The sequence below is a fragment of the Meleagris gallopavo genome, chromosome 1 (genome assembly GCF_905368555.1).
Source record: "Meleagris gallopavo chromosome 1, MGAL_WU_HG_1.1, whole genome shotgun sequence".
In the NCBI taxonomy this organism is placed as follows: Eukaryota; Metazoa; Chordata; class Aves; order Galliformes; family Phasianidae; genus Meleagris; species Meleagris gallopavo.
In genome coordinates, this window is record NC_139404.1 from 121,468,916 (window position 1) to 121,481,946 (window position 13,031).

At 38.7% G+C, this 13,031-nt stretch overlaps 1 protein-coding gene across 3 annotated transcripts in view; it reads right to left on the reverse strand.

The window, feature by feature from the left end:
- Positions 1 to 5,620: 5,620 nt before the first annotated feature.
- The window catches only part of FRMPD4 (FERM and PDZ domain containing 4), a 298,975-nt gene continuing 291,564 nt past the window's right edge, over positions 5,621 to 13,031 (reverse strand). For all 3 annotated transcript variants that reach the window (XM_085212172.1, XM_085212165.1, XM_085212182.1), the window contains exons 14-17: positions 11,951 to 12,089; positions 10,347 to 11,405; positions 8,765 to 10,033; positions 5,621 to 7,538 (exon numbers count right to left, since the gene is read on the reverse strand). In XM_085212172.1, the coding sequence (XP_085068298.1) occupies positions 6,187 to 7,538; positions 8,765 to 10,033; positions 10,347 to 11,405; positions 11,951 to 12,089 (3,819 nt within the window). In that variant the 3' untranslated portion in view covers positions 5,621 to 6,186. The remainder of the gene's footprint in view (positions 7,539 to 8,764; positions 10,034 to 10,346; positions 11,406 to 11,950; positions 12,090 to 13,031) is intronic.

Consider the following 13,031-nt stretch of genomic DNA (forward strand, 5'->3'; position numbering starts at 1 on the left):
ATTAAATCTTTTGAATTGGAATAAGTTATAAGGCACATCTGCCTGCTTCAGTTAGTGATGGTTCAGCATTGTTAAGGAGAATGTCAGTGGTGCAATTGGCTCTATTTGTAGCTATAAATGTATTTGCTTGTAGAAGTGACCTGTAGCAGAAGCGCCAAAATAACTATTCAGTGGGGCTGGGAAGCTTTAAAGCTTTCCAACAAAACATGCTGATGTTGGCTTAGAATGAAGAGAAGGCGTACAAGGAGTTTTCTGCTTTTAATGCAGAAAGTAGTTGAAAATAAGATGGAGAAATAAGCCTGGTCTTACAACTAGAAAAAGGTTGATTTTGAGGCTGTTCTTTCTGAAGGCTGTCAGTTCTTTGGGCCATCCATGAAGATATGAGAGGTATCATAAATGGCAGACATGGCAGTAGGATGGTCGGTCTTGACACAACTATGGAAAAATCTTCAGGCATCCATGACCATCCATTGCTGACTCAGGGGCAGACAAGACCCTCAACTGAGTCTGTTCATGAAAGAGAGAGACACAAAGTAAAACCAGATCCTTTGGCATCTTTTTCAGCAAAACCAGCCCTGGCCATTTGGAAAATAGCATTTCCATGAGGCTTTGCTAACACCACATCCTTCCATGGACACTGGAAAATACCCTGTGTTATATTAAGGAACTTAGCACTTCTACTGAAATCGAAGTCTGAAGAACCAGCTGAAGTCTTCAGGTTGTCAGCATTAACATCTAAATACACCAGCCTCAAACCTATTCTACATTTGAACTTTAAGTTCAGCACAGAAGAACAGAAGCATGCTTTCAAGGATGAATCTATTGATGGCATTTACTGTCACCTCATGCTGTTGTTTTAATGGCATATGCAATGCACAGGAATCTTACAATGCTCTGCCAAAGAGGGTTTACAAAACATCTTTCTCTCTGAAGCGCAAATTGAAAAACATCACTCTAAAAATTGCTGTGTAACAACTCAGTGTCTCCTGTATCAAACCACAGTGCAAAAACATGCATTTATGTTTGTTATTATCTGTTCTCAACAAATTCCATATTAAAGGTAGCTAACTTCTTTTTGCTCTCTCTTACAGTAAGAAACAACAACGATGTTGTTTATTATTATAAGTTTAATTCCATCTTTTTTGAAAGTCTTCTGTCCTATTATCTTTCAACAGTAGCTCATAGGCAGGATAAAGAATAGAATCTGATTTCAAGAAAGAAATAAAACTTACCATTAAATAGCCTTCTCTAAGATTCATAGTCTATAAACAAATATGTTTGGAGGGGTACAGCTACACCTTATCACTCCAGAAGGCAGAGTACTTTCCTTCTGCAGTAACTATGGAGGATGCAGTCATACTGCTGTCACCACCTCTGGCACAACAATATAGAAAACAAAGTATGCCATAAACAATTTTAATCCTTTTTCAGCCACAAAGTCTAAAATAGTGAAGGAAGTCCTGCTAATGGAATTCAGGTTGTCTTTTTTTTTTTTTTCCACCCATTCTCGAATTAATATCTATATATTTGTTCCCATTATGAATCATTATACAACTATCTGCCATAAATTATTTAGCAAAGGACCTTGATGTCCCTCATGCAAACTGCACTTCTAGATCAACTCTACAACTGCTCTTGAGACAATTCACCAGACATGGCACAGTGCCTGGTGAAACAATGATAGATATACAACAGTTTAGAAAGCCAACAGCCTCACAGAAGTTGTATAAGCTCCATGGAGGTATCAGTTCCAAAGTGCAGCACCCAACCATTCATTCAGGTAACTGCTGGCTCTGTTAGAGATGCCCACAGTCTATGAAATTTCTGAGAAAGTCTGGGCCTACAAATATAAAAAAAGTTCTTTTGCTATTAAAAATACGAAGGAATGCATGCTTCTTAGAAGGAGAAAGGGATGTGAAGGAAAACATACATAAATCAAAGTGACGCTATCTCCAGTAGCAACGATGTCTGCATCTAAGAGATGATCTGTCTTTGAAGAATAAGGTCAAGGAAGGAGCAACCAGAGGGGTACGAATTTATTTCATTTTACTAACAGAGAAGATGACAACAAAGAAAGTTGCCCTTATTCAGAAGGAGAATCCATGATAGCAAATGATAAATTGATAACTGCTCACTGACTTGGCAGAAGGAAACATCTTGATAATCTTGGAGCTCAAGGCTGAGATGCATATTAAATTGACTCGCATGGGGGGCAGATGAACTGGAACTCCATGACACTAATGTGAAGCTTCCAGTAGTTTGGACTAGTCCCTGTTTGAATCTGTTTCTCAAACAGAGTGTGAGACCTTTCAGACTGGACAAGGCAAAAGATAATCCTGAAATAAATCCCTGACAATTACATGAACAAAAAAGAACTTGATTGGTAGCTGAGGAGCAGTGAATTAGTTGCAGGTTATCTTCTGTCACAGATAATGTGCTAAGAACGAGAGAAGACAGATGAAGAGCAGGTACCATAACAGCAAACATCCCCCAAAGCTGAGCAATTAGATGTACATGAACCCAATTGCAACTGTAGGAAAGGGTTTAAAAAAAAAAATAATAATTTAGAAGATTTGTTTTGTGGAGCAGGAGACTCACTCATGCACTCTTTTTTTTACTATTCCATAACTACAGAATAGTCAAATAATTATAACTTTTTTTTTCTCATTTTTTCTCCTTGTTCTTAGAAAATCAGAGACCAGCTCCCAGAACTTGCAGGACAAAGTTACTGATAGGCCAATTCCTCAGCTTCAGATAATGCTCTAGTATAAGACAGATTATTATTTCATGTCTCAGGTGAGCAGTGAGGACATCGTGCAGCATTTTGGCTCCCCCAGTGGTCATGAAATGATTTAGTTACACTTAAACAGGAGGAGAAATGTCAGTATGTAATTTTGTTTCTCAATTTCAAAGTGGTACTTTGCCAAATACTGTTTTACAAAATAGTCTGAACTCAGGGATATAAAATAGTAGTGTTGTCAAGTTAAACATCACTAAACATGAAATATCCTCCAGACCAAAGTATCTTATTTAAAATTTCATTAATAATTAAATGCGAGAAGGAGGCCAAACTGGTGGCACCTGTTGATGACTTGAAGTTGAGACATAAATTTATTGCAGGAATTAATGAGGATACCACACAGGAAGACTGAGATATCTTAATGCTGAAGATGAACTGAAACAGGTTATAATTCAGAAGTAACTGATGTGCAAGGTAATGCATTTCAGAATTACTAACAGTTATCACTGTTATCATCTGATGGTGTCCTTAGCTGAACATGATAAGCAGAAGAAAAATGAAAATACTTGTAAAATATGATTGTGAGCCACAAATCTAGTATGTCTGTGAATACACGTGATTCTAGGAGACCACAGCCAAATATGTCCAGCATGGATTGGAAAGTACCTGTGCCATTGTGCAAAGTCCTCACAAGGCAGCATTTAAAGCCTGCACAAAATTCTGCACAGTAAGATTAGGAAAGAGAAATTCACACCATACCAGGTGGGATTATCACAAATCTGGGGGATAAGAGAAGTTGAAACTACCTTCTATGAAGTGACTTGGAGAACCTGGGTAGATGATACTATTTATCAAAATTGAGACAGAAATATAGCAGTGGTTTATGAACTCACACCAGTGAGTTCATTGGGGGGCTATCGTGCTGGTCAAGGGCTGAGCATGTGATAAGAAAGCCCGAGGAACTGGGTTTATTCACAGAAGGCTCAAGGTAGACTTACTTGCAGCCCAACAGAAGGACAGACAAGAAAACAGAGCCTGACTCTTCTAAAGTGTGGACACATATAATGAAAGATGTTGTTGGAACATGGGAAATTCCGACCAGAAATATTTTTTATAGAAATAGAAATAATTATTTTACTTATTTTTAATCATAAGGATTCTCAAACGTGCTTAGAGAGAGTGTGGGACCTCCATCACTGGAGGATGTCCAGCATTCCAATACTCATCAACCCAGTAATCCTATTTGATTAGATCTGCTTTGAGCAGGGACTGGACTAGATGAATTCCAGAAGTTCACTTATAACCCAAATAATTCTACAATTCTATGAAAAAGTACTAAAAAGCAAAAACAAAACCAAAAACAACAACAAAAAAAATACTATAGTTAATTACAGGAAGCAAAAATGAGCAGGCTTCCAATCAGAACATTTCTTAGATAGAAGGGCAACAAAAATCTAGTTACCTTTAAAATACAGTTATAACCTAATTCATAATTTAATTATGAAAGGGAGTGGAATGAAAATGACCGGACTATCAACCCTGAAGGAGCCACGTGCCCATGCTCAATCTTGATGCCCAGTTCTGATGACTGTATTTCCAAATAACTGATGAAATTCTTACATAAACTCACAAAGCAGAAAAGGGATATGTATATATTAAAAAAAAGAAAGAAAGAAAGAAAGAAAAAAGCATATTTTCATCAGTATAAAATACCCAAAAAACATAAGAAAATAATTCTCTGGCAACCACAGCAAAAGAGCAGCACACTCAGCAGCACACTCAGTGGCTCTCAATATGAGAGCACTAGCATTAGACATATGTAGGACATGCTGCCATCAGCCACCATCAAAGTAATTCATCCTGCAGCCTGCCTCTGAGCAACAGTCAAGTAGTGGACCCATTGGTCCTCATGCAGAATGAGCTGGTCTAGAAACTAGATTTTTCTACTACAGAAAACAAAGTTTCTGATATTGAGTTTCTGGGGATGTTTCTCTGAAATCAAAGAAAAAACACTTACCTGAGTTTCATAGTGATGTGTATTATTCCATACAAGAAAAAAACTTCCTTAGCAAAGATTTAATTTTGTTGGTTTAGCCCTCTTTGTCCAGCATAGAAAGCTTCATACTTGCTTCAGTTGAGTGGTTAACTTTCCAAAATATATGGTCATATTCTTTAAACGTGACATTATGAAAAATGGATGAAAATAAACTATACCAATTTGGAGAATGGTATGTTGCACTTTTCATAAGGGCTGCTGCTCCTAAGTGGCTGGGAAGATTAACAGATGTTCTTGATAAAGCGTACTTGCTATGTGAAACAGAGCTTTTGGCTGTCTCTCTAATGCAAGGCTACAAAATGTCTGGAAATCAGATTGGGACAGATTATTCACAAATTGCCTTTGTCATCACTCAGAGAAGGACTGTTTCTGGCTTGAAATATTTCATATATATTTATTGTATTCTGAAAACTTCATTTTATTTCTAACTTATTTACAGTTAAACATTCAGAATCATAAAATATGAAGTATAAAATATTTAACAAAATAGATGCAGTTCATGTTGTTCCGATGCACCATAGATTTATGATGAAACAGTAAACAGCACAGGAATTTCCTGACGGTTGTGTCTCTCATTTACCAGGGCAGATCTGCCCTATACATTCTGATCTGATCAGTATGGCATCAAATTCTCATGTCAGAGACCACCACCATTCTTGTTCCTATGTCCTCAGTCTGTCTTCCACAGTTACGTTCACTGTCTGAAATGCAACACTGTAATGTTCAATACATCAGACACCCTCTAAAGTCAGTATATTCAATACTTTTTTTTTTTTTTTAATATAGAATTTCTAGAAAAGAAGAATCAGGTAATTCAGGCAATATGAACAAAAGAGTCATTTATTATATATATATTCTCTAGTAACTTATAATAGTCTCTTGGATTTTAAATGTCTCTTTGCTATTTTCAATGCTTAAAAATTATAATTTTAAAACATTAAATATTGTGTTATGTACATTATGATTTCATTTTTCATTTCTAAACATGGAGCATTCTCCAAGTGAAAACTTGGATTAAACAGAAAACAACTTCATTGACATAGCAGACTTTAAAAGTTCACTTCATACAACCATAGGTTTGACTATATGAAAAATAGCCAAAAGTCAATTTGCTCCTCTACAGGATTTTTTCTGTTTGTTTTTCTGGTCGTGGGGAGAGGGGATTTTTTGGCTTTTGTTTTTGTATAAACGAAAGGACAGATCTGGTCAACACTGTTGCCAGTGTTCAGTATTTTATCTTGTTTTTAATCGCTTACCTATTTTATATAAAATAACAAAATATACAGAGAGAGCTGGATTTGTTACATTAGTTCATACACATAGAGTAAATAAAAGTTTTTTTTTTAATGTATGGCTTTGCGAAGGTAGATTATGAAGTGACTTTTGTATTTTATTTGTTTAAAAGCATTTTAAGAGAACGTGTTAGTGTGCTTACAATAGCGGCCATGGTAGTTGAATGTCGAGCCAAGAGTTTAATGCTAGGATCACTGGAGGTCTTGCCTGACACGGCTTCTGCAGCCTTCAGAAGACAAATGTAGTTTATTACAACCTCATCTATCTTAGCTATAATTTCCTGCTGCTGAGTTTCAGAGTTCATGACTTTAACTAAACGCATGCAGGCTTCTGTTAAGCAACAGAGTACTTGAAAGCTGGAAGTCATAGCTAAAAGCATTTCCTCAGGGCTTTTATCAGCCATGGCCATTTTCCTGCAGGCACTTCCCAACTGTCTAGATTCCATAGATAACAGTTGTTTGTATTTAGAAAGTTTAAGGTCATATGTTTCAGGATGTAAATCTTCTCTCTTGCCCATGCTTGCTCGGACCAGTGAGAGTAACTCATTGGCATCCTTTTGTGCTGCAATAAATCCATCAGGCATTGCATACATCTTCTCTTTCATCACATTTATTTGTGTGATTCGTGCCTCAAAGGCCACATCATTGAGATTCACATCAATTTGGCCACCTTGGGTGTCAGCACTGCTCTTCTCGTGTTCATTAACTGCCTCATCTTGCGGGAACTCAGCAGCTTTTGGGGACTCCAAGTCTTTCTGTTCATTTTCACTAGAAAAAGACTGACTGGCTGGTTCTGCGAGCTCACACAGGATCTCCGGTTCGAAGAGACACGAGAGCTGATGGCTGTCTCCATCATCTTCATCATCATTGTCATCACTTCCCCTGCTCAGGAAGCAGTAGCTAAAGGGACCACGACACCTCCAGGTGCTGGTGTCCAGCTTCCGCAACGGCAACGCTCGACACTGCTTGGAGTGCTTCTGACTGGTGCCTGTGCCCGAACACCTCTTACTGTCCTTCCTATCAGTGCTGACATAAACACAGCTCTGGGAGAAACTTTTTGACAGCTTTTTGCCTGGAGAGAGTTCCACCTTTCTCTCGGATCTGGGTTCTTCTCTTTGGGTAATATCCAGGCTTTTCAAGCTGGCTGTGGCTGCCTTACTTTCAACCAGCATCTCAATGCCTGCAGATCCTCCAATGATGCTGCTGCTGCGTCTCAGCACTTTCCTGTTGTGCGGCATCCTGAGGCTTCCTCCTATCATGTCATATGGCCGTAAACTAACTGTTGCCCCATAAGCCTGATTTACTTTGGGAATGTCACAAGAGTCTTGATTTTGACTTGGCACCTTTGATTCTGATAGCATGGATGATAGCATGATGGAGTCAGCTAGAGGCTGTCTAGGAAAAGCTGCAGGCATGCCTCCTTGTCTTCCCTTTTCAGGCTCTGTGAAAGCTACACTAGGGGTAGTAGAAGAGCAGACAGAATAATTAAGCATCACCCTGATAATATTCAGAGATGAAGATTTTAAATATCTTTAATAGTAGGGTAAATTGCTGGTGTTTTCCAGTAGTCTCAGTTTCTCAAAATATTTCACAAAAACAGGCATTTCTAGTTCCTCGTGTCTTTTTTATTTCACTACAATGCCTTCCAAAATCTATCAACAAATTTTAACTTAAGAATAGTTAACTGTTCATCCTATTACACGTTGAAAAAAGGAAATAGAAAATAATCTATAAAACTTTTTACATACTCCTCAACATACGAACTGGTTGCTTTCTATTAAATAATTAGATGAATATTTTCAGTTTAAATACCTTCCTTAGCTATGTCCAAGAGAGCATGGAAAAATGCATTCATGGTAATTTTGGTTTGTTATGTTAGAGCTTTTTGGCAGAGAATTCACTTTTCTCATTCTTGTTTCTAGTTCGTTTCATTTTCAGATTTTCATGCATTCCTACACTACTGCTACATGTGGGCTGCAACTCGAGAAGAGGGAAATGTTTAAAACCCAACAGAAAGCATTTCCAATGCTATCCCTGAAAAACTGCATTTTTTAAAAAACAGTAAGTTCATTAAGACACTTGAAATTGGAACTTCAAAATGTGGTAATGATTCAATATGTACATTATTCTTAAAAGAAACACCTACTATCAGATGCTGAAGTAAATACATACTTGAGATTGACTGTTTCTCGCCTTTACATTTAAAGCTTTTTACTGATACTGGCATGCTTCTGACAATCTGCTAAAATAGCAAAAAAGCATAATAACTGAAGTACAGTTTTTTCTCTCCTACATTAACACACCTTGTGAAGTGATCTTATAATCTAAGAAGTATCCTAGAACTCAAATGAATTTGGATTTTGGAGAGGCTTCCACAGAACACTTTCTCCCCTAGGCCTCTACATAACTATCTCACAAACATTAGATATAAAATTAGGAGACTTATTCTTAACTGTAATGAGAGATTTTTTAAAAAAATAGTATTTGTAAGCAGATCTTAACAACATCTCAACTTATATAAATAAAGTGAATACATACAGTAAAGTCTAATCTCACCACATGCTACAGATTGTTGATGTAGTTTCAGGTAAACAGGATGCAAACATCACACCTAATCTTCAACCTTAACACGCAGCTTTAAGAACAAACACAAGAAACGCTTTATTACTGCTTTACCTGTAGTTTCTTTTATCTTGGGGATCCGATGACATCCTTCCCTCAAAGTGCCAAACAGTGGCTCAGCATTAATTGCTGAATGCACGACAGGCACTGCCATCCTGTGACACACAGCTTCAGGCTGCTGATGCAGGTCCTTGAATGTTGTTCCATGGTTTGGATGAATGGCAGCTCTTTCATCTGCTGGAATATAGGCAATGCCCTTCATCGATGGGTCAGAGATAATGTGCTTAACGTCAGAGGTACAAAGGGGAGATTCAACGGGGGTAGCACATGTGCTACTGCCTGTGCTGCATCCTGCATCCACCGAAGAGCACTGAGAGCTTTGGAGCGAGAAATGGCCTTCGCTTTGCAGAGATGACATGCGCTTAGCCAAGTGATATTCACAAAGTCTAGCCACACTCTGCTCAGCTTCTGGAAGCTTTGAAGGATGGTCATCTGCAGATAAATCGGTATCTTCTGCATCGTTTAGGTCTTTGGCTGAAGACACGGGAGTCATATCTGACAAAAAGTTTTCACCTTGGCTAAGCCCTGGGGTGTCATCTTGATCCACCTCAGGATCCACTTCATCCTTACAGTCAGTTTCTGTTTTACCACGGGCAGGAACTCTTGGAAAAGTCTTCCCGTTCGCTGTTTCTGGGCTTGGCTTATCTGCTGCCCCATCATCGGCACCATACCATCTTTGGCGAAAGGCAGTTCTCTCCACATTGAAAGTGCTTAGGCGTTGACTGTCTCTTGCTGAAATAGTTCCAAATTTAGCTTTTAGATCTTCATCAGTCTCTGCTTTTTTAGTTCCCTGCTTTTTCACAGTAGCGTTCCCATCAGAGGGTGCTTTTCCTTCGCTCTCTGTCATCTTATTTTTCCTTTTACCAGTGCAAGAATATACCAAGGATCCCATGTGCAATTTGCTAAAATAATCAGTGACAGATTTTGTTTCCATGGTCTCTGGCTCCATTTCCATGTTATCTGAATGAAGAATCTGCTTTGAAGGCACAACTTTTGATTGCAGGTCTGCAGCCTGACGACCAGCCAAAGGCTGTGAGGATTTCATGCCTGGCCCTCCAGCCTGACTCTTAGCAATGGGGAATTCAGTCTGCTCTTCCACAAGAGGTTGGTAGCCTTCACTTGTGGTCAAAAACATGCGTGCAGTATTTTCTGAGTGTTTCTGCGCTGCAGCTAATTCAGAACTTTCAGTCATTTCAGAGGAATTTGTTTCATTGCCAGAATCTGAAGATGACTCAGGGCTATATGCTCGCAAGATAGCTACACCTGCAAGCCACAAAAAATAAGAGTCAATTAATGACAGCAGCTGAAGCACCTGCACAAGTGACAAGCAAAGGCGTGTGTTAGAGACAAAAATATTCTTTGTAAAAATACTCTGACTTTATTGCACAGTTCCCAGGACAGGTAGCTTAATAACATTAACAGCAGTTCCAATACATAATATGGAATGTGAAGTATGGAAAATGATGGCAAAAAAAAAAAAAAAAAAAAAAAAGGAAAACCAAAAACCCTCACAAAATGGAGCATTGGATGAGATGGAATGATTTTCAATGAATAAATGTAACTATGGTGAAAGAACCTGAATTGTCATTCGTCTGCTGTTCCTCTGAAGCAGCCAAAGCTTCTAGTGCTTGAAGCGTAGAGACTACAGCATCATCTAGCCCCTTTTCACACTTCCCCTCTGTATTAGTAGGGACAGCATCGATAAGCGACACTGGAATGTCATCGCTGCCTAGATTACTGGCTTGCTCCTTGTCATCTCTAGGCTGCGTTGCTTGATTCTGAGAGTCTTCCTCATCTGAACTGTCCCTGAAGCCAGGTGGAGGAGCAGCAATGGCCATGTTTAAGGTATGCAATAGGAAATCATCTTCATTATCATCACCTTCTGGAGGTGGAAGTGAAGTCAAATCAATAATGTCATCGCTAGAACCAGAAAGGCTGAGAAGAGCAGGCCTATTGATTTCTCCTACCATAATGTCTTCTTCACAGCTTACTTCATCTTCATCTTCGGCATCATCTGTGTTTTCTGCATAACAAATATCATGCAGCAAAGGCTCTTCTATCCCTTCTGCAGCTCCAAATATTTTACCATCATTTATGGTTGCATAAACAGCATTTGTAGCAAACTGAATGCTTTCAGCATCTGGTGACAACTCCAGACCTTTAATGTCATTGGCATTATTAATGTAAATGGCTCTTTGTTTTTCTAGTACTTCTGGACTTTCATCCAAAAGCCTTTCATAGCCAAGAGTCTGGGGATTAATACCATCCAAGTTGTGATCTCCAAATATAAAGGAAACTTTTGCTCCCCTGGGAGAATCCTGTGCTTTCTTGCTAGATTCCAAACCTGAGAGTGACAGTAGTGAAGGCTGATTAAAATTTCTACTTTCTTCTGCTTCAGTGGGGTCTTGCTTGGTCAGATGCTGATCAAATCCGCTTGAGTTATAGGTATTTTCTATGTACAGATGTCTGTGTTCTTTTTGACATAACAGACTTTCAGAAACATCTATAGTTTTCTGTTTAGGATCACCAAAAGACATTTGAGTCTCTTGATCTCCTTCAGCCAGGAAAGTGGTAGTTTTTGGTATGCAGTTCCACTCAGAAGCAAGGAGATTGTGCTTCCCTCTATTTTCAATTCCTGTCACATGGGAGAAAAAAAAAGAAACACTGTGAAAACACAAAGCAAAGTTATACAGTTTTTTAAACAATAACTTGTTAATACTGAGCAATGAACATTCTGAACAGGACAGCCAGTCCACCAAAGACTTCACAAAAACATTCTGAAGCTCACTTTTGCTCTGAGATAAATAGCTATTGATTTAATGACCTAAAGTTTAAATATGACTTTTGTACTTTAGAGCAAAACTAAACCATAGCTAGTACAAATGCCACTCCAGGAGCAGTAACACAAAATCAAATTCTGAGCTGGTTTCCCCAACACTGTGTGTATTCTTATAAAGATATATAACACAGTAACATTCAGAGGGAGCATGCATCTGTTTCACTATACTTACAAAAGAAATTCATGCTATCAAAGGCTGGATATCAGAACATCATAAAGCTGAATGAGTACACTGTAGTGCCAAGTCTAAGGCACTCTCACTTGGCATTTGCATTTATCTGGAGTGCACTGACTTCTGCTTTACATCTGTGATCATCATTATCACACTGTGCAACAAATACCTGTTTCTCGGTTCCCTGCATTTTTCTTGTTGGCCATGTTGAATATGGAACGCCTTGAGTCAACCAGCAGTCTATAGTATCCAGCTGTTAGGCAAGCAAGGTTCATTGCATCTGATGACTCCATCAGTAGAGTAATAGGCTGAGAAGAATATAACCAAGTCTTGGTTAAGGCTGTTCCTTCTCAATCTGTTTACTTGCCAACTACACTACTGCACAGAATCAAAGGAAATTACACTGCAAACGCCACACTGAAAAATATATGATAACTTATTTTCCTCACTACTAATATCAAGCAATACCAAATATTTTAAGGGAAGAACTTATAAAAATGGATAAATGCTCAAAAGGAGGGTGAAAAGAGGACAGAGCCAGGCTCTTTTCAGTAGTGTCCAGTGCCTGGACAAGAGGTGACAGGCAGAAACTGGAACAGAAGAGGTTCCCTCTGAACAGCAGGCAGCACTTTGTGTGGATGACAGAGCACCGGGACAGGTTGCCCAGAGGCTGTGCTGTCTCCTCTTTGGAGACCTCCAAAAGCCATCTGGCCATGGGCCTGGCACCCTGCTCTGGGTGTCCTGTTGGGGCAGGGGCTGGTGATGGACTCACAGGGCTCTTTGTACCTCAATAACTCAGTGGTTTAGAAAAAAACTGGAACTGGGATAAAGTAGAAGTCCAATTGGACATTTTAACAGTTGTCTTTCTGAATGATTACTTTAAGGCTCTGGTTCCATCTTTCTCTCGTATAGATGTATTTTTTCTCACCTAAGAACTGTTTACTATTACTTTGAAAATGCAAAGACTAAAAGCCTGGTACATCAGGGGCTAGATTGTTGCAGTAGTATGGGAATCACTGTAGCTTGCCAGAAAATCAGCTGTCCTAAACCCATGTAAAGAAGTAAAATGGAAAAATTCAAGTTGAAAAAATACAGCAGTGAGGCTAAAGCTATTGATACACAGCTTCAGCACTGAGCATTAAAATGAGATCTTAAAAACTTTCAGTATTTATGACCTTGTGGCACTACTAAAAAGACATGCGATGAAAAAATAAGCTGACAAACAGAGACAAAGAGAAGAGAGAGAGACC